Source organism: Lampetra fluviatilis, chromosome 44 (genome assembly GCF_964198595.1).
Source record: "Lampetra fluviatilis chromosome 44, kcLamFluv1.1, whole genome shotgun sequence".
NCBI classification, from domain to species: domain Eukaryota; kingdom Metazoa; phylum Chordata; class Hyperoartia; order Petromyzontiformes; family Petromyzontidae; genus Lampetra; species Lampetra fluviatilis.
Window position 1 is genome coordinate 155,763 of NC_136318.1, and position 27,944 is coordinate 183,706.

The window sequence follows — 27,944 nt, forward strand, 5'->3', positions numbered from 1 at the left end:
TCGCCAAAGTGGCGCTCTGTCGGATAGCCACAGAGCGCGTTCATTCTGGCGTGGTGCGTGTGCGGGGCGAGGCTGTCCCGTGTGCGAGGTGCGTGTGTGGAGGAGGAGAGGAGGGAGGAGGAGGAGGAGTGGAGAGTTCGTGGGGGAGACTGTCGGTCGTTGGCTGGCCCTGGGCTCTGGCGGGTGTGGGGGATACAGTAGCTGCTGCTGCTGCCGCTGCGGCTGCCGGGGCCCTTCAAGCGCATCGCGGGCGGAGGCGCAACGCGAGGTACGCGGAGCGGCGAGCGGCGAGGACGGCGGCGCTCGACCGGCCACCCGCCCGGTGAGCGCGCGGGTGGCCGTGGCGGGTGCGAGCCGCTCGCCCCGGGCTCCCACGCACCACCACGGGCACCGCCACGGGCACCACCACGCGGCGTGATGGTCGGCGACGCCGCACTCGCAAATCCTGAGTTCGGTCGCCAGTCTCGGGTCGATTTCCCGGCGCGGCAGTCGAGAGCTGAGGGACGCGCGGCGCAGGTGAGAGCGGGTCCCGTCCGCGGCCACTGGGCCGCGGTGCGCGCCCCCGGGGCCTCTGGCCGTCTCAGCGCGCTCCACGGGCACCGCGCGTAGTGGAGAGAGCAGCAGCAGCAGGAGGAGAGCGCCGTGTTTCACCGCGATGGTTGGGGGGGAGGAGGACGGGGGGCGGCGGCGGCGATGATGATGATGGGGCGCCCGGGGAACGCACCAGCCATGGTGGGAGGGGGATACGCGGCGTGCGAGGAGGGCATGGCTGTGTCCTGTGCGTGTCTTGTGCGTGTACACGCGTGTGCCTCGCTCATGGCCTGTGCGCCATCGCTGAGCGAGGACACGCCGCCGCCTGCTGCCACGCCACGCGGAGGGGAGTCTAAAGGGGCTCCCCTGTGGGTGGATGAGTTCCGTGGGCGCACGGGGTAGAAGCTATCGGGGCCATGATGCGGTGGTGGACGCGGCGCGGCTCGCGCCGGCTTCGCCCGCGAGTCAATGGCGCGCGGCGTGGGGGTTTGAGTGTCCGTGTGGTGGTGTTGGTGTTGTTGGTGGTGGTGTTGGTGGTGTTGTTGGGTACAGGCGGACGGGGAGGAAGGAGCTTGCGGTCTCGCTGGCCCCATCACGGGCGCGCGCACCCCCATGAATGGACGGTCCCAGACCCTTTAATCCCCTTCGCACTTCAGTGCCCCCCCCCACCCGCCTTTCCCTCGGGGCACTGGACCCCTGAGTAAACTCTGGCTCCACAAGTGGGGGTTGCCACCTTTTCCTGCAAGAAAGCTCAACAGAGCAAGCCCGGTACCGCATCTCCGTATAAATCAGCTGCCACCCAAATCCCAAAACTCTCCTGGTCAAAACCGGACAGGTGGCAACCCGAGCGAGCCCCGTGCAGTGCCCACTGCGCCATCATTCCACGCGGGGCTTGTGCCACCTGCCCGGGGTGGTGACCCCAGTGCTGGTGCAGAAGAAAGGTAGCGAGCCCAGTTGTTCCGCACTTGGTCACGGGAATGCTGCATCCACCTCCACGCAGTACTCGACCCCCCCGCCTCCTGCCGCTGCTCGCAGTAGCCACCATCTCCCTGCGCCATGCCGGTGATGCCGCCTCTCCTGTTACACGGCGTGCGGTGGGTGAACTGGGGTTGTGTGCCTCGGGAGAGTTGGACCCGGCCACCTCGAGGGGTCGGGGACTTTTGGGCCTATAGGATTTGGGTTGCGGACCCAGGGAACTTGGGATCGGGTAAGAATGGGGCTGTCTGGTCGCCGCCTCTCCCCCCACTGTAAACCAACGCGGGACGGGCATCTCAGCCGCTCCGCTCGGCAGCCGCCGACACCGCGCGGCCCCCTCCTGCAGAGAGGCTCGGCGCGACCCCCCGGACCGTCCCGAGTCAGACCCGGACAGGTGGCAACCCCCGGGCCGGGGTCTCGGCGCCCGGGACCGGGTGGGGGGGGGTCCTGGGACCCAGGGACCCCGAGTGGGCGCCCCCAGCTGCTCCCCGGTGCCAGGCGGCGGCGGCGTCCGGGAGCATCCACAGCGGAGACGAACTCGGGCGGCGGGGGGGAGAGGAGGTGAGAGGGACCGAGTCGGGGGGGGGGGGGAGCAGGGGGCTGAGCGGCCGGGCGAGGAGGGAGATGGAGGCAGGAATGGATGAGCTTGAGCCGGGCCCGGCCGCGGAGTGGAGAGAGGAGGAGGATTTTGAGTCCGGAAGAGACGGGGGGAGAGAGACGGGGAGCGAGAGACGGAGTGGGGTGGGGGGGTCCCGTCGGCGCTGCTGGGCGCGGCCCCCGGAGGAGGCGGCCGGGCCCTGCGCCGCGCCAGTCCCTCGCAGCAGCGCGGGGGAGAGGAGGGGGAGGAAGCGAGCAGGAGGAGGAGGCCTCCATAGCGCCGGCGACGACTGCCGCGGTCTGTCGTAGGCAAATGGCCGGGGCTGTCGCAGCGGGCGGGAGGCGTCTCCCGCGGGGGCTGCCCCCCGTGGGGGGCAGCCCCCGCGGGGATGACGTCCCCGGCAGGTCGGACCCCGCAGCCGCCATCACATTAATCGTCGTTACAACCATCAGCATCGTCGCCATCTCCTGCCCCTCGTACTCCTTTGTGTCTTGGCGAGTCGCCTTCAGGGGAGGAGGAGGCGGCGGCGGCAGGCGACGCGCGCCGCTCCCTATGGAACGGCGCGCTCCGCGTGCGCGCAGCGCCTCGGTGCGCTCCCTCTCCTCCTCCATCGTCATCCCTCTCCTGCTCCTACTCCATCATCGTCATCATCCATCCCTCTCCTCCTCCATCATCGTCATCCCTCTCCTCCACATCCCGCGTCGTCCGTTAACAACTCGCCTTGTCCACCCTCTCTTCTTCCTTCCTCATTCACCATCCACTTCGTCTGCCCCCATCAATGTTCCTCTTCCTCCACCCGCCTATTTTCTCGCATCGCTCATCCGCTATCTTTGATCATCCACCTCCTCTGCCTTCTCTTCCCTTCCTCACCGTACACCCTCCCACTCCACTGTCCTCCATCCGCCTTCATCCTCTGTTCTCAACTCTCTTCCTCTTCCATCAGTCTTGAGCCTCTTACACCCTCCCCCATTCTCTTCCGCCATCCTTCCATCAGCCACCTCTTGCACCACCCCCCAATCCTCCTCCACCTACATTAATCTGCCATCCTCCTGTGCCACACGTGGCCATGATTGAGGGCGGCACGTGTGGTGGGGGATGCTGTGATTAGAGAGCTGGAGAGAGCTGGAGGGGCATTCCTATTCTGCGGTCTCAGCACCCAGCACTGTGGCACGGCCCTTGACCCTGGCCCGGATCCCCGTATCCGTAGGGGGGGGGGGTGCCTTTGTTATGGTGATGAGACGCGGTCGTTTTGCGTAACCGGTAACCGCATGAATATACTTTAAAATCGGTTCACCACAAGCATAGACACGTCTAGAGTAACAAACACTTTACCTTGTTATCTGACATGTCGATGACTGGCAGTCCGTGTGTGGCGGAGTATAGGGTGAGGATGCTCCCACCGTTTCCAAGATACCGGGGACCGCGTGGAAGAGTTGGCCAAACACTACTCCAGGGCGTCCTCTCGCGGAGGCCCCTTCCGTCAGCAGCGGCGTAAACGAGACATTGCAGGGCTGCGCCTCTACATCTTAACTGAGAAACGAGGGCAAACGTACCGCGCTGCCACTTAGGCTGCCGTTCGGTTTGTACATCGGCGCATGCCAATCGGTGCTTTCGTCACTAAATCTCCACTGGAATCGTTTAGCTGACTCTGGAACCCGGTTAATTGAGTTTTAACCCAGAAGGGAGATTTGGACCTGGGCTGGTTCTGCTGGAATCCGCTTCTGCGTGGAATTATACTGCAGGCCGAGGTTCCCCTATGGATTGCCTGGCTCCTGCCACGGAAGTGTGCCAGTTTCACCACTCGGGGCTGCCAACACAGATAATACAATGCTATAATTTGTTGCTGTCATTATATTGGACCAAAGGCAGTGGTGGAAATTACACATTCCAATGAAGGGTTCAGTTTTTTTCAGAGGACAACCGCTTGGTGTAGTAATTTACTTTATACAGGAGAGCCACTCGTGTTCAGAGGTGCCTGCGTTGGCTTTTTATTTTAGTATGTTTTGAGCCAATTAAAGATGACGGTGTTTATTATGCAAGTTGGAGGAAACAGGATCACCCGGATAAAACCCACACAACAATCTGTCTCCGTATCGATCGAGACAGATGGCAGTCCACTTGCTGTGCTGCATTCTCCTGGCAAGTCAGGATATGGCACCTCCTGCAGTGCGGTGATCCACCAACTCTTGCTGTCTCAACAGCGCTGGATAATAGGCCACGTGCATAGCCACTACCGAATTGGCTAAATATTGGCATGCATGTATCAACCCTTGAGGGATGATGAGCCGCATAGAGCTGCAGCCGATACTGGTGCCTTTACCCAGGAATGGCACAAAGTGTCTCGTGACTCATTTCACGAGGGCCCTGCGTTAAAATGTTTGACGAGTCAATTTGTTGGCCGGTCAGTGGTAACGGTAACGTTGGAGTGGCAATGCGACAGCTTCTCCCATCATATTGAACGCCGATCTTCCTATCCGTAGTGAAACCACGAATAACGGCTGGCTAAGGAGGCATCGGAGAAAGCTAGTTTTCTTTTCCGTGCCAATGACTTTATTAACTCAGAACGATCATCACTACTGGCTAATTTACAAGGCGTCAGTTTAGCCCAAGTTGGAATCCTGCTGCTGCTGCTGCTGTCCACATCGGGGGTGAGCACCTAGTTCCTACCTTGCTGCTGCACCCGATAGAAGTCACAGTGGAGTGGCAGTCGGGGTGGATCAATGATCGAGCGTTCGTTGATTCTCTCCAGTTCGCTCGCTCACCAGCGGCCAGTCACCTCCTAATCACTCATCTATCGCTACTGCCATGGTTACCATTCCTGTGAACTCCACTCATTGATTCCTGCTCCACCTATGTTGAGGACTCTGTACCAGACGTGACTCTTTCGTGTCTTATCCACGCTGTTCAACCACCACACTGCAGGTCACAACAACACACAAAGACAAAGATCCCCTGAATAGCCTACACAGACTATTGGGGCAAGTGCTGTTAGGGAGCACCTATGAAGGCTGGCACGGCACACGAGGGGGTGGGTGGTCAGCACCAAACCCGGCTGCCTTTGTCTCCCCAAGTGGCAATGTTTACGCATGGCACAAGGTACTCATTTGAGGCTGAGTCGACCTAGGGGAGACCCAGGACTAGCTCAGATAATCGTCACAGGTGTTGTCCATGGACGGGGAATTGAACTCGAGTGGCCGGGTTCATAGTGTAGCACGCTAACCACTGCCACCGCTTCCTACAACAATAGACTCACCCACTCAGTCAAACACTCACCCACCCAGACACTCATTCACTCACGAAGTAACTCACTCAGTCATCCACTCACACATTCACTCACTCACTAAACTACTTACACAAGCATCCACTTATCCACTCACTAACCCACTCACTGACCCACTCACCCTCTCACCCACACACCACACTGCACCTCACTTCTCTTTCCGCCTCTATCCGCACACTGCCCCACTTTAGAATTCCCTCATCCCGTCATCTTGGCCTCGGTCGTTGACTCTCAACTCTAAATCTCCTCACAGTGCCTTAGTCTGGCTCTACGACCCTAGGGCATTACTACAGAACTCTAAGAACAGGAGGCATCTCTAATCCCCTTCAATGAAGCGCTCATTAAAACGTATTTGGCCAAACATCAGAGTGAAAAACCATCCCAAGGCAGAGTCTTGAGGATCCAGAGAGACTTTCCTGGATAAAGTATGACACTTTAATGGATTATTATGATGATCAAAATAAATAACGCCTTCTTCCACGATTTGTCTCTTCACAGAAAAATAACTAAAGTATTTTTTTACACATCCCATCAGCGGCACGTGCTGCTGGGACTCATCAGCAGTGTTGAGTTTACTGCACAGCGTTGATAGGTCGAGGTCAGGGGTCGGCAACCAAAATATAACAAGAAGAGCCATTTTTATAGATTTCGGTAAAAAAACCTCAATTTTCAAGAGCTGCAATGCAATGTGAATACGAGACGGCCCTCAATAAATAACGTCACGAAGCAGTCATTGAAGAGCTCAGGTTGCCGACCTCTGGTCTCGGCAGACTGAGAAACGTGCCCGGGTTGGGTCGACACTGTGGAGAAGGCAACCCAAAGGTGTACATCAACACAAAACTCCATTGACTTGTGGAATGCAAGACATTACATGAGGAACGTTTCTCCCGTTATTTAATAATAGGAATTATCAATGCCAGTTATATAACCAGAAGGACTTTGCCGAGTCTCAGGACCATTTTCCAGGAGTATCATGCATTGGGGTGTTTGGCCACTCCCGATGATGACTGTTTGGCTTCTTGTGGGAGGAACTTGGCACATGAGGTGGTGACACTCGCCGTCTTGCGTAGGGGTGGCTGCCGTTCACAAAACGGGGAGTTGATAACGTTCCATTCCTATGCATGTTGGGGATGCATTGATCCATCGGTGAGTATCGCGTTATGCAACCTGCAATACATTCCCTGAATTACACACTTAAGAATCATAACAAGTCCGCAACTTATGAACGCCCAACTTACGAACATTTACACTTACGAACCAGCTGCCTTGAGATAGGAGGTCGCGAGTTCAAATCCCTGTTGATGTTTTGTTGCCTGTTGGGAGTTGACTCATCCCATCATCATCCTCCTACCAGGGTCGATAAAATATATACTACTTTATGGGGAAGATCAACAGTGGTTGTACTATGGATAGACCGTCCTCCCGCCATAGCAATGCAGAGTTTCCACCATTGGCTGCGGGCTGCAAATGGGAGGTGAACACCAACAGGCTGTCACTTTGAGGAGAGCAGATGTAAAATCACTGGAGGCTCAATCACAAACGGATCGAACGAGGTAGTCAACGTTGAGCGTGCGCGCGCACACACGCACGCCGGGTATGCGTGCGTGTGTGCGTACGCACGCACACACGCACGCCGGGTTTGCACGTGGCGGGAGCACGTTTGGTATTCGTGCCGTTTTTCATCGTGAGAGGCTGTCATCGTGAAGGTGCTGCTGTGTTTCACAGTCTGCAGTCGTTTCAGAGTCCGGGGCCATGTTGCTGTGTGTGTTTGATTCCAATTGGGTGATTCTGCAGTGTCATTTTTATCATTTGGCAAATTGGAACCCCGATGCTGGCACACAATGGCCTCCTGACTTCGAATGACGTCACGGGATCTTTAACTTCAGCTGTGAGCGGACAGCGCGTCGTATTTTAGGGTTGATACACTCGCCAGTAGTAACCAGGGCGGCCTGCCGGATTAGTACAGTGAGCCTCTCATGCGGCGAATTTGCTACAGATGGGCCGTGTTGCTGCTCAAAAAGAATCTACTCAGGGATTCTCACAACGAGCCCAGCTGCTGACCCATCACACGCCACAATGGTGCACATGAGTGTCTGGTTATTCCCAAACACGAAGCCTTAGTGGACATTTTATTAAAATATTCTACTGAAATTAACATCAGAAGGTATCCAATTCCATTAACAGCCTTGTGCCATCGTTGGGAACTTCACATTGCTATGGCAGTGGCAAGTCTATCCATTTGATGACTGCTTCTCGCAGAGTGCTACTCATTTTATTGTCCCCAAAGAGCTGACGATTGGGGCCTAGTTGACCCCCGGCAGGCTGGGATTTGAATTCACATCCGAACATTGGGCAAGCGTCTCCCTCTAACCGTGGCCCCACCACCCAGGTGCAGAGTTGCAGGGGCAGGTGGCCATTTGTCGTGCTTTCTGTCCCCCAATTCATGCCGAGCGCAATCGCTCCATAGCCGGGGGATGGAGCAGTCCCTGCCTCGTGGGGTATTGAACCACGTCCTTGCCCAAGTTTGCATTTAATGTTGAAAAATGGGCAGGGATGTATATATACTTATACAGTTTGTACTTGTATACGTTATTTTTATTTATTACTTGACGAGTTTACCTTTTCTCTAAATTGCGCTCCTGTCGTGTTTTCATTTTGTTTGTTGTTGTAACTCGCAGACCTGCACCGACTGGACATCTATGAAAAGTAGACGTTTTGTAGCCTCACGAATGCAAAGGAACAGAGCGGTGTGGCGTGGAGTGGTGGCGCAGCGGTTAGCGCACAGCGATACGAACCTGGTGACCAAATTTCTATTCCCAGTTGTGAGCGATATCACCAACGTGGTGAAGTTTGGTCAAACAGCCGTCCGTGACCGGGATGGCATGGAGAGCCATCTAGGAGAGGATTTATTATTCTCAAATAACTTAAATACTAAAGAAGTTTGTAATGCACGCAGATTTCGTTCAGTCTCAGAAAGAGAGTAAGAGAGACGAAGACAAAGAGAATGATTCAGAGGCGTGGGAAACCGCAGACAAGTGGGAAGGCAGCCAGAACCGGTGCCACTAATCGCCCAAGCTCTGCGTTCCTATATGAGGCTGTTTGGCCAACTCCATTATTGAGTTGGTTGTGCACGTGAGAGGACACCAGAGTGGCTGGAGAAAACCCACGCGCCACGAGGGGGTGACACTAAAACCCCGTACAGATGGAAGTTAACCTACTTGAACCAATGGTTAAAGCAAGCCTGAACTCTGCTGATTAGGCACCGAATGTTGAAACCACTCCAAAATTTGCTTATGTTAAACCAGTGGTTCAAGCAAGCCTGAACTCTTGCTTAAATTGAATTTGCTTAAATTGAACCAATGGTTCAAGCAAGCCTAACCTCTGCTGATGAGATGCTGAATGTTGAAACTGGTGCAGAATTTAATTTTAATGGAACCCATTTTTGGGAGCGAGACTGGCCCTGCTGACGTGCCCCGACGCGACGCATGCATTTGTCCAGCGACTCGCTCATCTGTGACGTAGCCGAGGGACTTAGAAGGCATTCGCTGCGGGCAGAGAGCAAGGGCACAGTGACTTGACCCATAGTTGCGAGCAGCATTCAATAAGAACAACGATGATGATGATAACAAGCTTGATTTATCCCGTGCTTTTCATGTGAAACATCCTAAAGCGCTTAACAAGCAACGTTAAATACAAAAAACACATTAAGCCAAGTAGTGGCGATGATGTAAAGACAGCTCTGTCAGCTGCGCGGTGGTGGTGGCGGCGGCTACACTGCTGCACGCGGCTGGCTGTGATCTGGTGCTGTGGAGGCAGCAGTGATGGTTGGTGGATGGTACAAACGTTGGGAAACTCCCTGGCTCTGCCAGGAGAAGGTGGTAAAGCAGAGATTTGGGCTCCATGTGTTCTGTCTCTATGGGATAGAGTGTTTCCCCCTCACATGTGTGGGTTTTTTTCTAGGGGATTAAATTTTGTCCCACATGTAAACACTCATTAATTGGCCAAAACACCTCAATATATAAAGGACTGCAGAACTTGAACAATTGTTTGCTCCGGTTCCTCACCTCCTGGCTGCTGTTGCCTCCTTTCAACCAACCCACTTACCCACCCACCCAACTACCAACTTACCCACCCACCCAACTACCAACTTACCCACCCACCTACTTAACTACCCACCCACCCAACTACCCACCCACCCAGAGCACAGGAGAGAGGAGAGGGGGCATACGGGTAGAGAAGGGTTTGTGAGTTGGGGGGGGGGGGCTAGAGGTTTTCACATGTGAGAGGGGGCACCCGGGGGCAAGAAGAGGTGGAGATGTTGGGGCTGGGCAATTGACCTGCAGCCACGAAGCCTTCTCCCCTCCCACGCCTGCCCCTTCACGTAAACGGCACGGCCATCCTTCGCACATCCCGTCAGCCGCGCGGCCCAGTGGGAGTTGATGATCCCGATGCCACCCAGAGACTCACCGCGCTCGGGGCGACGGTTTCCCGTGACGCAGGCGATGGAAGCGGACGACGGGGAGGGCGCCGCGGAAGCCACGCGGCCGGGCGGAGACGCGGGCCGGTGGCAAGCGACGGCCGGCGACGGACCGGCTGACAAAACCGAGGAAAGCTCCCGGGGAGAGGAGCGCGAAGCCACCGCAACCGAGGCGCCGGAGGCAAGCGCGAAGAGCCCTGGTCACCTCGAGGCGCGGACGCGGACGGAGGGGACGAGGGAGGCTGCAGCCAAGCGGAAGGCCACGGTGGACAAGGGCATCCAGACGGATGGGCGGCAGCGGCACTGCTGCGGTGCAGGTGTGCAGAGTATCATGCGTGACTGGGTGCCGCTGTGTGTCACTGTGTGTGTGTCACTGTCTTTGTGTCACTCTGTGTCGCTGTGTCACTGTGTGTCACTGTGTGTCACTGTGTGTCGCTGTGTCACTGTGTGTCACTGTGTGTCACTGTGTCGCTGTGTGTGTTACTGTGTGTCGCTGTGTGTCACTGTGTGTCACTGTGTGTGTCACTGTGTGTCACTGTGTGTGTGTCACTGTGTGTCGCTGTATGCGGGGGGCGGTAGTGTAGCGGTGAGTCGGGCGACCTGGATTCCATTCCCGCTCATGACCAACTCCAGTGACAATTGTCTTAACTGGTCCTGGGCCTTCCCTAGGTTGACTTAACCTCAAATGAGTGCCTGGTGCAGTGTGTCAACATCGCCGCTGGGGAGACAAAGGCGGCCGAGCATGTTGCTGACCACCCACCCCTTTGTGTGCCGTGGCAGCCTTCATAGGTGCTCGCTAACAGCACTTGCCCCAACAGTCTGTTAAGGCTACACGGGAGGTCTTTGTCCTTGTGTGTCACTGTGTGTATGTATTGTGTGTCACTGTGTATGCATCACTGTGTGACGCTGCTTTTGTCTTTGTGACTCAACAAAGATCTTCTGTCAGCATTCAACAGCTTGGTGGAGAAGTGCTCTGCACGAGCACCTATGAAGGCCGCACCAGCATGTGAGGGGGTGGTGGGGTCAGCACCACACCCGGCCTCTTTGTCTCCCCAGTGCTGGTGTGGTGTACCTGGTGTGGTGTTTACACACCACAACAGGTACTTATTCAAGGTTGAGTCGACCTAGGAGAGACCCAGAATTGGTTCAGATTTATCAACGATGTTGACCGCGAGTGGGAATTGGACTCGGGTCTCTAGCTTCATACCAAAGTGCACTAAGCACAACACTACCACTATCACTAACCACTACACTACCAATTCTAGATTTGAAGCTTTCGTGACTGCAAGGATTTATATTCTTAGGTTTTTTCGGTAAAGTCACGTAGGTAAAAAATTAAAATTAATAAAAGTAAAATTAAAATAAAATAAAAATCACGACATTTCGGAGGCAACACAAGCTTCCGTCTTCAGGTGGAACCGTCACAGCGCGATTGCTGTATCAAGTAAGAGAAATTCCAAGAAAACAGTCCTTGTATATATACTGGTTGAGGGTGGGAGGAGCCAAGGCAGGCGCCTGGATATTATTATTGTCAGGTTCGGTGCGGCTGAAGCACGCTGTTAGGAATGAGCCTTTGTTGTGTAGACTCGTTGAACTGGGAGGTTCCAAGAGTTGTTAAGGTGCGGCTGATGTAACGGTGCGGCTGCTGTGAATGGGACTGAGCCTTTGTTATGTAGATGAAACAGCACTTTGCTACGTTGCTGGGATTAATTCTAGATTTGCCAAATATGTGTGGTAAAACTTAAAGCAGGAAAACCAGTGTGTGAAAAAAGAAGAAACTATACTGTAACTGAAGAATAGTGCCTGTCAAATAAGATGGTCCAAATATGTGTAGTTAAATATTTTTTGCATGGTTAATAACATCTTTCCAATGATTACTAAGTTTGTACCCATCATCACGGTTGAAATTATATCTGTGTTTGTATATTTGGATGGCTTTGTGTGCAAACCTTTGATGGTAGCCAGGAGGTTTGCAGAGCACCTTGGTCTCAGAAAAGACAATTTCATGAGAGCCCATAGCATTGTGGCAATGATCGGCAACGGCGGAAGAATCAGTTTTGCCGTGTTTCAGATCTGACTTGTGCTCGCGGACACGATCAGAGATATGACGTTTCGTTTCTACAATGTAGCAATCACCACAGCAGCAACGTAGCAAAGTGCTGTTTCATCTACATAACAAAGGCTCAGTCCCATTCACAGCAGCCGCACCTTAACAACTCTTAGAACCTCCCAGTTCAACCAGTCTACACAACAAAGGCGCATTCCTAGCAGCGTGCTTCAGCTGCACCGAACCTCACAATAATAATATCCAGGGGCCTGCCTTGGCTCCTCCCACCCTCAACCAGTATATATACAAGGACTGTTTTCTTGGAATTTCTCTTACTTGATACAGCAATCGTGCTGTGATGGTTCCACCTGAAGACGGAAGCTTGTGTTGCCTCCGAAACGCCGTGATTTTTATTTTATTTTTGTTTTACTTTTATTAATTAAAATGTTTTACCTACGTGACTTTACCGAAAAAACCTAAGAATACTACACTACCACTATTACTAACCACTACACTACACTATCACTAACCACTACACTACCACTATCACTAACCACTACGCTACACTATCACTAACCACTACACTACCACTCTTATCACTAACCACTACACTACCACTACACTACACTTTCACTAACCACTACACTACCACTATCACTAACCACTACACTACCACTCCCCTAGTTGCACAGTGACACACACATGGACAGAACAAGAACCGCCATTCACTATGAAATGGATGATGTCACCACCTCACCTGTGCCAGCCTAGGTGCACGTTGAGGCCACGTAAGGTTTCAAAGGCTTGCCAGCAGGAAGTCACGAGACAGACCCGGTTGCGGTGGGTTGTTTGAGATAACTGGCAGATGTACCACCTGGGCTCCCCACTGGGCCACATTGTTGCCTCTTAGCTGTCTTGCGCTCCTCTCATTTTCCTGCCCTCCATTGTTGCTGGAGGGCGACTGCCTTCAACTGCCCAGTAGCGTCCTTCATGAGCCTCATCCATAGAGGCTGATCTTGACACCGCTGGTACCGGTCATCGGAAATTGCACCAGCTTCACATTCTCCTGAACCGCATTCTCTCCATCTCTTCTCGAGCCCATGCTGCACCCGTTTAGACCCCTCTAACCAGCCAGACAGAAGTTGCTTGGGCTTGCCGTGGCTGAGAATGTGGGCTACATGACTCAGTCTCACCTAATCACTGATGGAACTTGGAGGAGCTCACTGATGGGAATATGTCCAGATCTTTGAAGGATCTGTGAGCTCCTCACACAATCCAGCCTGGTTAAACCCTGGATGGATCATAGCCAGGCCAGCCTGAATGTGTTTAACTGGCACAAATGTTCCATGAGAGGGGTCCACGTTTTGCAAGCATAGAGAAGGGAGGGCATAATTGTGGCTGAGAAGACCCTAAGCTTTGTGTGGAGTAACAGACCAGATTGCTTCCACACAGTGTTAAACAGGTGATGACTGATTCTAAGTTAGACCTCTGCTGGCAAACCGGTGCTGGTCATAAGCACACTACATATGTACAGAAACTTCTCCACTCTCTCCACAACTGGTCCATTACTCATCGGGAATTGAGGGGATGGAGTGTTTGATGACATAAAATACCCAGCCAGGTGCTTAGTTTTGGTGGGGATGATGGTATGGCCCCACCTCTTTGTGGCACGCTCCAAGTTCAGCAGTAGAAACCCCAACTCCTCAGTGAGCAGACATTTCCATATCATAGCTGACCAATAGGGAGCCATCCCTCGGCCTCAGTGACAAAGATAATGATTCCACATATAGCCTTTAACAGACTGTTAGGGCAAGTGCTGTTAGCGAGCACATATGAAGGCCAACATCATTCCCGGCCACGTCACTGTGTGTGAGGAGTGGTGGCGCACTACAAATACGGTGACCCGAGTTTGATTCACGGTTGTGGTTAACGGCTAGCATCAGTGGCTAGGAGTGGTATCTAAACCTGGTACTGTGTCCCGCCGGAGTTCCTGGTGCGAGATGCAAACACGATCACTGGGGACACAAAGGTGGTACCAGGGGGCGTGGCTGAAATCTGCATTCGATCCCAGGATTTCAGCGCTCTGACCTCCTGAGCCACCTGCCCTGCTGGCCAGATGCATTCATCGCTCTGACGCCGTCCGCAAGGAACAACCGGGCTCCTTCACACGCCCGCCTGCCGAGTGCACACGGACGCCACGGCGAGCCGCGCACCGCCGGTGGAACCAAAGGTTGGCCGTGCGGCGCGGGAATGCTCGGAATGCCAGGAATGCGATCTCGAGCGGGCGCACGCCGCAAATCCGCGGCCCTGCTGCCGCGTCGTCGGTGCGAACCGCGGCGGCGTCCCCGGGGCGCCGGGGCGCGAACGCGGGGACGGCGCCCCGGCGATTCCATGAGCGGCGTCGCTGGGATTTGGCGACGATTCCGATTCCACAAAGTCCACCGGGCCTCTTCGCGCCTCGAGGCAGCTTATTAAAAAATCCCCGCATGGGCGGTCGCACGCGTCTTTGGAGAGCCGGTCCCCTCCGCGCGCGTGCCTACTGCGTCGTCGTGATGCCGCCCCAATTACCACCACCGGGAGCCCTGGTCAGTGGGAGCGCAGGTGCGGGGTGAGACGCTGCAGCAATGTTAACGAGCCGCGCTCATTGCCGAGGAGCCACGTGATCGCATCGTCCGTCATGTAGCCCACATCCTCGGCCACCGCATGCCCAGCCACCGGATGCCCAAGCAGCTTCTGTTTGAAAGGATAAATTGGGCTAAATGGTCATGATACGTTGAAGAAGAGATGAAGAGATGGACTGATGCAGTACAGGAGGATGTATTTGCCGAAGACTGTACCAGTGGTCCATACTCTTTGGTTCTTTCGGTAAAGTCACGTAGGCATAAAATATTGTCTACCTACGAGACTTTACCGAAAGAACCAAAGAGTATGGATCCCTGCAGTACGAAAACGTCAAGTCTAGATTTGATCTAGATTGTACCAGTGGTGTCAAGATCGGCCTCTATGGAGGAGGCTCGTGAAGGACGCTACTGGTCAGTTGGAGGCAGTTGCCCTCCAACAACAACGGAGGGCAGAGGAGCGACGCTCAAAACAACGAACCGGGCGGCTAATACGCAGCAAGTTGGCCCAGTAGGAGGAAAAGCTGGTAAATCTCTCGGGCATCTCAGTCAGTCAACCCATGGCACCTGGGTCTGTCCCGTGACCTGGCAGCGAGTGTTCAACACTTCACGTGACCTTAAAGTGCACATAACCTGGCACAAGCGTCGTGGTGATGTCACCGCCACTTAGTGGTGATTGCCGGTTGTCGTTGTGTACGTGTGTGGGTGCGTGTGGGTGCGTGTGGGTGCGTGTGGGTGCGTGTGAGTGCGTGTGTACGTGCGTGTGTACGTGCGTGTGTACGTGCGTGTGTACGTGCGTGTGTACGTGCGTGTTTCCACAGCCGTGGAGGCCCCGGACCCCGCGCTGCTGCAGCCGCAGCAGAACACAGCCAAGTCTGGCATCCAGCAAATCATCGAGTGCTTCCGCACAGGTGTGGTGGGGGGGGGTAGTGGTGCCACGAGATACAGCGGGGGTACCACCCACCATGAGAACCTCACCCCACTCACTCACCAATACACCCACTCAGCCACATGCTCAATCACCCACCCATGCACTCACCCACCCACGCACTCACTCACCCACGCACTCACTCACCTATCCACTCACTCACCCACACGCTCAATCTTTTAGATAGGCCGAGGCTCACGGAAAAAGTTGTCCAGGTTGGGTCTCCGGTGGAAGATGTGGCGGCTCCACACGGCCTCTCTTTTTCGAATAAGTCAGAAATGTAACGCTACCGCTTTTACCGCTTCTGCCGCTGTTCCCACTGCCGCCGGCACTGCAGGCACGACGCAGCTGAAGCACCTGTTGCTAAGGGAGGTGGACACCATCTTTGAGTGCCGCGCCTGCCGCAGCCTCTTCCGCGGCCTCCCAAACCTCGTCCTGCACAAGGAGGCCTACTGCTGCAGCTGGGAGCGCCTGCCCGGTTGGTCTCACCTCATTGGTGGCCTGTTTATTACCATCATCATCATTATTATCATTAGTAATAAATAGACACGCTAGCAGGCTGCAAATCCTTGGACCCACCCTCCATCCCTATGGTGGTGTATCACGTTGGTGTGGGCGGGATCCGTGGCCAGGGTGGAAGGGGGGGTTGGGGGCGCGACGTTAGCGTTACGCACAAACCGGGATCAACACCGCGGATGAGGGTAACGTCATTGCCCGGCGCGGGGTTCGGAAACGTCCGAGAACGGCGCCTACACGGCCAGCGAGATCCCGTATGGCGCCCGGATTGCGGAGGTCATGGGGTCACGAGGTCGTGGGGTCGCGAGGTCGGCCGGCATCCCGTGGGCAGATGCGCCCAGAACCCTCGCGGAAGCGGATGGCGTGGGGACCCAGGGACCGCGGGCGACTTGGTTCACTCCGCGCGTCGCTATGTGGAGAGTCGGCACAGCGAGACATCGTATCCGCCTGACGGTAAAAGGGCCGCTCGCCGACCGGCACCGATTGCCCGACTGCCGCGGCGATCTCTTGACCCTCGCGCTTGACCTCGCAGAGCCGTCGACCTCCGGTAAGGCGGACCGGCAGAGCCAGGCCGTCAAGGAGCTCCTGGAGGCCATCTACCCACGTGCCGACCGGCAGGAGTACGTCATCGAGCTGGAGCCCATCTCCTCCAACTCCAACGCGGTCTTCCAGAGCGCGCTGCCGCTCGGCGAGGCGCCGCCGGGCCCCGCCGCCCGGGAGCCGGAGTTTGGCGAGGCGGCGCCGCCGGCCGACGGCGATGCCGGCGACGCCGGGCCCTCGTCGCCGGAGACCGACGCGGCGTCGGGCGGCCCGCCGCGGCCACCTCCGCCGCCCCCCCCGGACGTCGCGTCGTCCGTCAACCGCACGTGCCGCATCTGCGGGAAGGTGTTCGCGTCGCGCAAGAGCACGCGCCGCCACATCAAGGTCATCCACCGCAAGTCGCCCGAAGAGGTCGGCGGGTTCATCGGCGGCGCGCGGCGCACGGCGGGGGGCGGGGGAGGCGAGGCCGGTGTGGTGGCGGAGTCGCCGGCTTCGCCGGCGCCGGCGCCGGCCTCGCCTTCGCCCCCGGCCTCGGAGGCGCCGGGGCCCCCGGCCTTCGCGGGGAAGTCGTGCCCCCTGTGCTGCAAATCGTTCGCCACCAAGGCCAACGCGCGCCGCCACTTTGACGAGGTCCACCTGGGCGTGCGCCGTGACCCCGGCGCCATCGCCGCCACGGCCTCCGCCGTCCCGGGCTCCGTGTCGGCGCTTGGCTCCGCGGAGGAGGAGGACGACGACGACTCCGACTCCGACGGCAGCGACGTCGACCTCTCTCTCTCCGGATGCCGATCCGGCGAGCCAGAGGCCTCTGGCGATGCCAGGCCGCCGGCGTTCCCCGCGGGGTGGGGCGACCGCCCGGGCGCCACCGCGGACGCTGGGCCGGGCCGGGGCACGACCTGCGCGAGAGCGGCCGCCGAGCGGTCGGGCGTGGCGCCGGCGCTGGGCGTGTCGGACGCGACGGTCGGCTCTCTGGAGCCCGTCGTCAACCTATCCTGCGTCGTCTCCTCCCGGCGCCCGTGCTCGGCCAAGCGAGCGAGGGAGTCCGCGGACGACGCTGGGCCGGACCGGGACCTCCCGCCTCCGCCGCCGGCCGACGGCGCCGGCACCGTCGGGTTCCCCGAAGCGGCGTGCGACGTCGCGGCGGCAGAAACGCCGCAGCCCGAGCCGAGCGTCAAGCGGGTCTCCCGGCGCAAGTCTAGCACGCCCATGAGCCGCAGCGCCATGGAACTGCTGACGCTGCTGCAGATGGCGCCGCGTAGCCCCGCGTCCTCCTGCGACCCGGCCGACCCGTCGCTCCGCGAGCCCGGGGAGGTCGTGCGCGGTGGCGCGGAAGAGGAGCGGCGGCAGCGGCCGCCATTCCGCACGTCCACGGTGGAGACGCGTGCCAAGCGTCGCTCGGTCGGCGCCGACGGCTACGGCTACGGCTACGACGGCGTCGGGCGCTCGGGCCCGGCTGCCGACTGGGACATGGAGACCAAGATGTGCCTGCGCTGCCACCGGCAGTACACGACGGCCCAGACGCTCAAGCGCCACATGCTGCTCATCCACCGGCGTGACATCGGCCGCGTGGAGGGCGACAGCGACTCGTCGTCCGGCGGCGACGGTGCCGGCAGCCGGCGCCGGCAGCGGCGGCGATGCCGCCGGCGGAGAGACCGCACGCGCAGGAGTCGGCAGCGGGCGCCGCACCGCACCCACGTCGAAGCAGAGAAGGAGTCGGCACCAGCGGGAGCCCCGCGCGTCGCTGGCCCCGCCTCGTCCTCCTCCGCGTCATCCGCCGACGATTCCGACGGCGGCGGCGGCGGCGAGCGGTGCGACGCGTGTGCTCAGAAGTTCGCCACCAAGGCCGGGCTCAAGCGGCACGCGTGCAGCGCTCACGGGCGTCACGACGACGGGCTGGGCCGCAGCCAGCAGCTGCTGGCGCTGGCGGCGAGGACGGCGCGCGCCGCGCAGGGTCGGCGGCTCCGGCTGTCGCTGGGCTTCGACATGAAGCGGCTGTATTGCAAGCTGTGCAAGCGCTGCTTCACCAACCGCGCCAACATGCTGCGCCACATCGAGCTGCACTCGGACCGCGACGAGGGCGGCGGCATCTACGTCAAGTTCTACCGCTGCCCGCTGTGCCCCTACGAGACGCGACGCAAGCGCGACGTGGTGCGCCACATCACCATGGTGCACAAGAAGCGCTCGCGCGACCTCGCCAAGATCGTGGGCGGCCTCGAGAGCCGCGCCGTCAAGAAGCCGATAGACGCGTTCTTGAGCCGCGGCCGAGCCAAGGGTCCGGACGAGCGGGCGGGCGACCCGGCGGCCGACCCCGCCGGCGCCGCCGCGATCGGGGCACCGTCGTCACCGCCGCCGGCACCGGCGCCCGCAAAGTTGCCGCCGTGCCGGGCCAAGTCTCCGACGATGGCGAACGGGAGGGCGGAGGCGGCCGACGCGGCCTCTGCGGCGAGGTCGGCGCCGGCGCGGTACGAGTGCCCCGTGTGCCGCAAGGCGTTCGCCAAGAAGACGTGCCTCGCCCTGCACCGCCGGGCCCACCGGCACGCCGCCAGAGCCGTCGGCGCCGGGCTCGCGGCTCAAAGGGTGGCGGCGGCGGAGGAGGAGAAAGCCGCGACCAAGTCTCTGGTCCGACACACGCGCTCCAAGGCCTTGCAGCCAGGTGCGTGCGTGCGTGTCGGTCTACTCGGCCTCACATGATTACCTGCTGTGCTGTGCAAACATCCGCAACGGGGATACGAAGGTGGCCGACAATGACGCTACCCACCCACTTGCCCCCAACGGTCTGTTCAGGCTATAGGGGGGGATCTTTGTATTTATCAAAGCATTTCATCGCCTTCTTCTTGTGTTCACATGTGAATAATAGCAAGCAAACACATTTGTCATCGTCCTCATTGGCCGTGATCAATCCACTGCTGGAGCCGCCATGCAAGTCGCTCATCGGCGTGTGAATCGCTCCGAGTCGACGCGCCGTGGTGGCGTGAAGGAGGGCGGGGGGGGGGTAGAGCCAGCCAAGGGCAGCAGGGGCAGTCGAGGACAGCAGGGGGTGTGGGGGAGGGCAGAGAAGGCGGGCCAGGGGAGACCTGGCCGGAGTAGGCATGGCAACGGGGGTCTGCGTCCCGAAAGGCCAATAGGCATCAAGATACGATGGGGTGGGGGGGATAACAGGTGAGACCATCGGGGAGTGGGTCCCGGTGACCTAAGGGGGAGGGAGGTTCTAGTGGAGTGGTGTGAAGTCGCGTTTTGGCTGCTGTGACGGCGAGAGAGGGAGTGCCAGGGCATGGGGGGGGGAGCGAGGGAGGGAGTGTCAGGGCATGGGGGGGGAGCGAGGGAGGGAGTGTCAGGGTGAAGGAGGTGAGAGCGAGGGAGGGAGTGTCAGGGCATGGGGGGAGTGCGAGGGAGGAAGTGACAGGGTGAAGGAGGTGAGAGGGAGCGCGAGCAGTGCGGGAGATTCGATGTCTCCGGGTGAGCGGGTGGATGTGGAGAGGACGAGTATTGGAATATTCAAGGCACCGGGCACCCGGTTGGACGGTGCTTCGGGTTCCGAGTAGCATGCAGGTGTGGAGCGGGATCCACGGCGATAGCCAGGAGACACCTCGTGCCGTCTCATGAACCCTGCGTCGAGAGAGAGAAGACTCGAAGTCACAGCCGGCCGTCGTGGTGGCCTTTACAGAAACGGATCGGTATTTGTGTTGTTAACATTACGGCCACGAACCCTCGGGATCGATATCCCGTTGCTCATTCGGGGAGCAAGACCCCGTATCAGACTCTCCTCATGCTCGTGCTGCTGCCTCCTTATAACGGACGTGCGTGTGTGTGCGTGCGCGTGCGTGCGCATGCGTGTGCGTGCATGTGCGTGCGTGTGCGTGCGTGTGTGTGCGTGCGTGGGTCACAATGTGCCTTGCCCAGGTCACTCAAGATGAGACGGCCACGAGAAGTTCTGGAGAAGTCCTCTTCACCCAACGCGGCAGAAACCACCACCACCTCCGTAAACCAAATTCTCTCGGTGGCAGAGCAAGCGGCTCGCAATCGGGAGGTTGCGAGGTCACATTCTGGTTGCGAGGTCACATCCTGGTTGGTGGGGTTTACTCAAACCACCATCATCCCTCCCTCCAGCGTCAATAAATTAAACACCACTTTTGCATGGGGAAATCAACAGTGGTTGTCCTATGGATAGAATCATCCCCACCAAAGGAATGTGGAATTTCCACCACTGGCTCCGCAGGGCTGTAAACGGGAGATGAGCCACCAAAGCCTCAATGCTCGTTTTGGCTCAAATTAACTTTTTGGAGACAACAGCAAACATCCAACCGCGCGTAGCGGCCACCGTCTCTGCTTTCGTCGTTATTTATGATGCGTCCCCACTTACCCTGTAAACTTTTGGGTGTCAGTATTCAAAGAGATTTCGTCCCTAACTATGTGGACCTGCTAGGAGTTAATTGAAACTGGATTACACGCTGAACCTCAAACTTTAATTTAGCAGTTTATTTTTTATTACAACTGTATCGCTCGGAATCTGGGTCGGGTTTTCCGGGTCAGGCTGTGGATGGGCACTTATGTTTCTCTGGCCGTCACCACAAACTCCCACGGTGTCTTCCGGGAGTGGAATCGGCACTGTCCTTGAGAGATTTCTCAATGCGCAGAGGCTGAGCCTAGAATCCACGTGTGTGTCACACATCGGTGCTCTGTGTACGGCACGCGTGGAGTTCCGGCTTAGCTGCTCTGTGAACAAAGTGTGCACGTTGCGTTCATCATAAAACACGGTCGAGGCGAGGTAGTAGCTCGCGTCGATTTGATGTTGTTACGCACGCCGGTTTTTACTGTGGGTGGTTCTCGTGTTGAGGTTCGTGCGAGTACTTAGGCCCAGTGCTCTCTTCAACTTGATTTCACTTGTCACAGTGATCATTAGAATTTGGAATTAGGACTTTGAATCTGGACTTAGCAATTCATTTTTGTATTAATATATTCACAAAAAGGCCCACTTATATTTTAACAATTCTAGCATCAGTCCTTGTGAGTTTTTTTATTTGTTTGGTCATAAAATGACATTTAAAAAGTTATATTCTGTACGTTTAGGAACCAGATCCTTACTGTGAAGCCACTGTACTGGAGGCACACACAGCCACGTGGCCGTGGGAGCTGGGACTGGAGCACCGGATTCCTCGCAACAACAACGCCACAAGTGCTTCACATCGTACTCACTCAGTCTCATCCTTAACAACACCCACTGTCACCCTAACGTCACTACAACACCGCCACTTGTGCCAGGCTAGGTGCACCTTGAGGAGACGTGAAGTTTGGAAAGCCTCGCTGCTGCCAGGAGGTCACGGGAAAGACCCAAGGGCAGTGGATTGACTTTGTGAGATAACTGGCAGATTGCACCACCTATGCTCCCCACTGTTGTTAGCGTGGTTCCTCCACTGTCCGCTGTTGTCGGAGGGTGACTGCCTCCAACTGCCCAGTAGCGTTACAGTGCACCTAGCCTGGCACTGCCGAGTAGCATCCTTCACGAGGCTCCCCCCACAAGCCTCTCTCCCTCACACAGATGCTCACACTGTAAATAAAAAGCCGCTCCCTCACGTCTCACATCCCAACTCCGCGTTCGAGAGCGGCCCCCAAGATTCAGCCCTTCTCTACCGCTGCGGGCAGGGGGTCACATTCGTTTGCAAGTTTTCCGAATGGGTTCTTCGTCTCCTGACCGTGTGATGCCAACAGCAGTGCAATCAGATAAACTTGGGGTGAAATGACGATGGATGAGAAAAAGACGCGGTTACTCTCACCTCTTCCAACTCGTGTGGTAAGCGTGGGAGATTGAGCCAAATACCCCATAGGCAAGGGCTCTATCGAGCTTCCTCTGGTGGAGACCCGCCAGCAGAGGACGGGAGTGAGCAGTTGCAGGGCTTGCCCCTTTGTCTTTTACTATCGAGCGGAGACGACGTCTCCCCATGTCGGCTCTCCGTCGAGTAGCGCTCGGAGCGTGCCGAGTTGCCCACGGTCCCCAGACTCCCCACGCCATCCGCCACCGCGAGGATTCTCTGGCGCGTCCGCCCACGGGACGGTGGCAGGCCTCGCGATTCCATGACCTTGCGACCTCCCAATCCGGGAGCCGTGCGTGACCTCTCCCACCGCATGTGCGGAGCGTAGGCGCCGTTCTCGGATGTTTCCAAACCCCACGCCGGGAGCTCGGACTCGCTGCCGTCCCGCGTCGACGTGCTCGTCCACGCAAACCGGGAGGGGGGGGGGGGCCGGGCACCTCCTCCCTGTCTGCTGGGCGCCGTCATGAATCCCCGAGTACCGACCCTGCAAAACTTTTGGACCTTGCCGTGAACAGTTACCAAACGTTTCCCCATATTTCCCTTTTCTAAGGCTCGGCAAACCCAGAGCAGCCTTACATCTCACATCTCATCTCATATCTCATCTCAATGCCTTCGAAGGACACCCCCAGTGCCAGCTGTCCCTGTGTGGCACAAGATGACTTAGAACCTGGCCTGAAAGTGTGCTTTAGTCTGCGGTGTCATTTTTCGAATTTGGCAAAACTGGACCGTGACGCCGGCACACCACGGCCTGCTCTTGCAAGTGGCGTCAAAGGATCTTTGATGTCCAATGTGACGCGGACGGCACAGACGACGCGGAATATGCGCTCGAGAATCGATCGAGGGCCAATCAAGAAGGCACGGCTCTCTGCGAGCGCTCATTTGGTCATGTTACTTCGTTTTGTCAAATTTACAGAATTCGCGTGGGGCTGAGGCAGCATGTGCCGGCAGAGCGAGGGATTTAATATTTCCTGAGCACAGGCCCACAACGTAGGCAGCAACAAACACATGGAACTGTCGTCAAAGTTGTAATGGGAAAGAGTTGCGGTGTTTCTTGAGCGAGGGTGAGAGCTTGGGGTAGCGAGCGATCGGACTGAGCTTGGAAGGGGCCTGGACTGTGTTTAGTTCAGGCTCACGGCTCATCCACGTCGACCCCTCCTCTCTCATTCACATCGAGTTTGTCTTCGCACGGAGCCACAGTGAGCACTATTCCGACGAAGCATGGCACACTGATCGTTGGTAGCCGTAACTTATGTTTGTGTTTGCGGTGGTTGTCGGTATCGTGTTTTCATGCCGCACGGCGCCTGGCGCGCTCAAAATCGACGCCCCTTGTACAAGCGGGCAGCGCTGGTGTTGGGGCGCTTTACTCGTGATTGGGGAGGTAAGTCGCGGGTTTATAATCTTGGTCGGGGCTCAACTTTTTCCACCATCCCTCCACAGTTAATAACACAAAGTACCACTTTGTGTAATAGTCAACAGGAGTTGTCCTATGGAGACAGCGTTCCTTGCCATGGGAATGTGGAATTTACGTAATTGGCTCCGGAGTAAGGGGCCACGCTTAGACTTGTTTTAAGATAGTGACGACACACAGCAGGAGGGCTCCCCCCACATTGCCTGGCATGCTTGTCACGTGACCAACACATTTCACGCTCAAATTTCACACCTCAAAAGTGCCGAACCCGTGACACTTCATGTTTAAGCGACCAACTAAAAAATATATGAAAATGTGGCCATCCCAACAGGTGGCAGTGGATAAGGAGACAACAGCATACGGGGTTCGTTTTCATTTGGACTCATCAATACCCGACAGGCATCCATTGTCACTGCTGCTCTGGGGGATCCCACATATGGAGAGAGCTGTCACCTTTTCTCTTTACTCAAAGCTTTTGTGCTGCAGTAATTCATATTCTTGGGTCACGTAGATAGAAACTATCTATGCGACCCAAGAATATGATTTCCTATCTACGTGACTTTACCGACAGACCCAAGAATATGTAACCTTTACTCTTCGGGGGGCCCATTGGCACTGCCGAAAGACAACGATAACTCAAGTGTACCCCTCTGTAAATAGTGATAAACTCATCCCAAGAGTCGCTACACTGTGAGGACACGGAGTCACCGCTTCATTTCCACGCATCTCGGCTCGTTCGTTACGTGCGACGTCGACGGCACGGCTCGGTATCTGCAGTGGAAAAGTAACCCTGCCTCTCCTGAGCCGCGCCGGGTTGACTCGGCAACGGCCCGGCGCCGCTCGGTTGTTCTGTGGAAAAAAGAAAGAGGCATTCGAGTTTGTGATTGTGCGTAAGAAGACGGCGAGCCGCCTTGCTGAATGGTCGTTATCTTGATAGGCGCAGTAGTCGCGAGTTTGTCATTTCCATTTATTCGAGGTGCAGGGCCAAAAGTGGCCGGTGTTAGAGTCGAGCGGCGTTGTTCAGCACTGGAACTCGGTTAGCGCGGTCGGCGTTAGATATTTACGATGCAACGAACCGCGACGCTTGTCCGTGCTACGACATCTCATGTTTAGAGTTAATGTGCACTAATACATTTAAATGCTTGTAAGTTTATTTTTCCGCATGGCCAAGTAAGCACGCGTGTTTGATGCGAGGTTGCACGAGGTTCTGCTCCCGGTGGAGTTTGTGGACACCGCGAGTTTAAAACTAGTAAAGTTGAGTCCCTATATCGGTGGTATTTGCATTGGTGATGTGATGTTTCGTTTTGCCTGCCACGCCAGTTTAATTAGGACAGGAACACAAGGCTGCTTGTTTGTAGGAAAGTTTATGAAGCGTTTGTTATTGTGTAACCGGTAACCGCATGCCAAACCAGTAGCACGTTGAGGCATAACCGTTTGCAAGTTAACTTTTTAATTGGGAGACGAATGGAGCTGCCAGTGGTGTCATGCTGAGCAGCGTGCTGGACTTGTAACAGAGAGGTCGCCGGCTCGCGTCCATCTCGCAGCACCGCAGTTGAAGCGAAGCGGGCCTGTGTCCACCCGGCAGCAGTGCAAATAGGTTCACCAGCACGGTTCGTCGATCGGCAGGTTGCGCGTGGTGGGCCAAAGTGTGGGAAGGCTCATCTCTGCCAACACGCCTCGTCAATTGGGCGTAGTAGAACAAATACCCTCGATACTAATGTCAACTTGTAACGTAAGTATTCGCTTGCTCTCGAATAGAGAGGACATCTCCAGCGGCCCCAGGAACTACAGACGAGCAGGGGAGACAGTCACGTGGTGAGCCGGTCCCAACAATTGCCCGAGGTCTGCGGTCCTATATATATGAAGGTGTTATCGGCTAATTCATGAGTTCTTACGCGGGAGAAAAAGTGCCCAGAGAAGTGCAACGTGTGCGAGAGAGCAGCATACAGAAGGGACAGAGCCGATGTGTGAGTACTCACTTCCCTGCTGCTGCTACTGCTGCTGCCTTCGCCTGGCGAGGTCGGGTTCATGGCTCCTCAATGCCCATGGGAAGGGCGTTCTGCAACCTTCGTGTGGTCAACCCTCGCTGCCTCCGGCTGATGACCTACACGATGCAACCTTCACACTGCCATGTGTGTCTGCGTGTAGCTGTTATCGAGATCGCTTACACAGGGGTCGACTTATTTATGAAGAACGAGTTTGAGCTATTTTCCCGTGCCAGCGAACATCGCCCCAGCCAACATGTGACGTGACGCTGCGACGGCCAGGCAGCACCACAAGGTGATGGACAACAACGCTCTGCCGCTCCAACAACACCTACAAGTGAACACGCGGGCTTGCGCGACCAGTAGTATATTCACTATAAAGGTGGTGGGGGTAGATCGCCTAAATCACGGTCAATGTGTCGTTAACCCACCACCACCCGACGCAAACCTTACTAATTGGCTGTCGGGTGGTGGTTGGAGTAACGACACATTTACGGGATTAAACCCAAACACTTGTATTATGAACACCGACAAGAATCACGCCACTGGGTAGAATCCAGGAAACCTTTCTGGACGCGCGCCTCTTGAGCTCGCAGCCGAAACTAAAGGCATTGATTGGCACTCACGGGACGAGATTGTGGGCATCTATGGACGTGGTAAACAATAAACCCCAACAGAGGATGTTACTGTGGGAGTACCGGGCTCCCACGACCACTGTGAAACGATAAACACTTTTTACTTTACCAGGTGAGACCCACTGAGCTATGTAGCGCTTCTTTAGAAGCGACCTGGCCACAAGCGATAGCTCAACAAAGTGGCTCATCATGCGGAAATGTAAAGCAGCCAAACACTCCAAACGCGTAATGTTGATTCTAGATGTGGAGGGGGGAAAAGGACCCGGAGCAAAATCCAAGTGACCACAGCAACGAACGCGCCGCCCGTGCGACACCGCTGCGGTCCACGCCGCGTCTCCTCCTGGTGTTGTCTCCTGGTGCCGCGGGCTCCTCCTGGTGCCGCGGGCTCCTCCTGGTGCCGCGGGCTCCTCCTGGTGCCGCGGGCTCCTCCTGGTGCCGCGGGCTCCTCCTGGTGCCGCGGGCTCCTCCTGGTGCCGCGGGCTCCTCCTGGTGCCGCGGGCTCCTCCTGGTGCCGCGGGCTCCTCCTGGTGCCGCGGGCTCCTCCTGGTGCCGCGGGCTCCTCCTGGTGCCGCGGGCTCCTCCTGGTGCCGCGGGCTCCTCCTGGTGCCGCGGGCTCCTCCTGGTGCCGCGGGCTCCTCCTGGTGCCGCGGGCTCCTGGTGTAACACAAACTCGGCGTTCACCCAGCACGTCCGGCCATACGAGAGGAGACACGGGCCGGTAGAGAAGCCGTTCGTCTCCAAAGGGGAAAAGGCGACAGCGACAATCGCCTTGCTTCTTAACAGTACTCCTGTACTCGGGACTAAAATTAATCGGCTGTATAAAATGCATCATCCAATTGTACCGCGAGAGCATCACGGTCACCACCAGAGGGCGCACGCAGCGCAGAATGTGCAAAAAATGTCCTCCAAGTACTGGGCCTTATTTTATTAATTCTGGCTACTACCTGATGCTGCTGCTGGTTGTAACTATGAGTGAAGCGTCGTACCCATTGGTCTCCAACACGCCGGCGGTGCTGTAGTAATACATTGGTAGGCTTGCTCGTCACGTGACGACTTTACTAATTGGCTGTGTGAAGTGAAGGGTGGATGACGCAGTTTGGGGGGAAAACAACCATTTGTTGAATGCCAATTACGTGGAAATCCACTCTAAACATATCCCTCTGTTATTAAGTATCTCCAGTACACAATCATTGGTACCAGCGGTGCTAAAATCGGCTTTATATGGAGGCTCGTGATGGACGCAGTTTGAGGCAGCCGCCTGCCAACAGCGGGGGACAGACAGGTGAGCGACGCGCCGGCAGGATGAGATGCACCGAGTTGGCACAGACTTTAACAGGGGCGCAGGGGAGATCTCTTCCTCTAAGAGTATCATGTTGATCAGAATATGAATCATAATATGTATGTATACTGGAGGAATCCGATGAGCTATATGGCTATTTTTAGTTGTCCAGTATTTCCACAGATGTCCAATATAATTCAATTGGTTAAGACATGACAAAAGTGCAATAAAGACAACACAGTATCGACATGGGATGGTTTTATAACAAGATTGTACCTTGTTTACATCCACACCATTTCTTCACGAATGCCACGTCACCTTTG

General features: G+C 56.6%; 1 protein-coding gene across 6 annotated transcripts; it reads left to right on the forward strand.

The window, feature by feature from the left end:
* Nucleotides 1-27,872, forward strand: LOC144947209 (uncharacterized). 6 transcript variants are annotated; one of them, XM_078876398.1, is made up of 6 exons: nt 1-322; nt 9,884-10,178; nt 15,348-15,437; nt 15,792-15,932; nt 16,503-19,160; nt 20,418-27,872. In XM_078876398.1, the coding sequence occupies exons 2-6, from the start codon at nt 9,887-9,889 to the stop codon at nt 20,621-20,623; spliced, it is 3,387 nt and encodes a 1,128-aa protein (XP_078732524.1). In that variant the 5' UTR covers nt 1-322; nt 9,884-9,886; the 3' UTR covers nt 20,624-27,872. The 6 variants fall into 6 exon arrangements, with proteins under 6 accessions (XP_078732524.1, XP_078732523.1, XP_078732525.1 ...); XM_078876397.1 differs by having other exon boundaries at nt 1-268; XM_078876399.1 differs by lacking the exon at nt 1-322 and adding an exon at nt 1,975-2,067.
* Nucleotides 27,873-27,944: the final 72 nt, after the last annotated feature.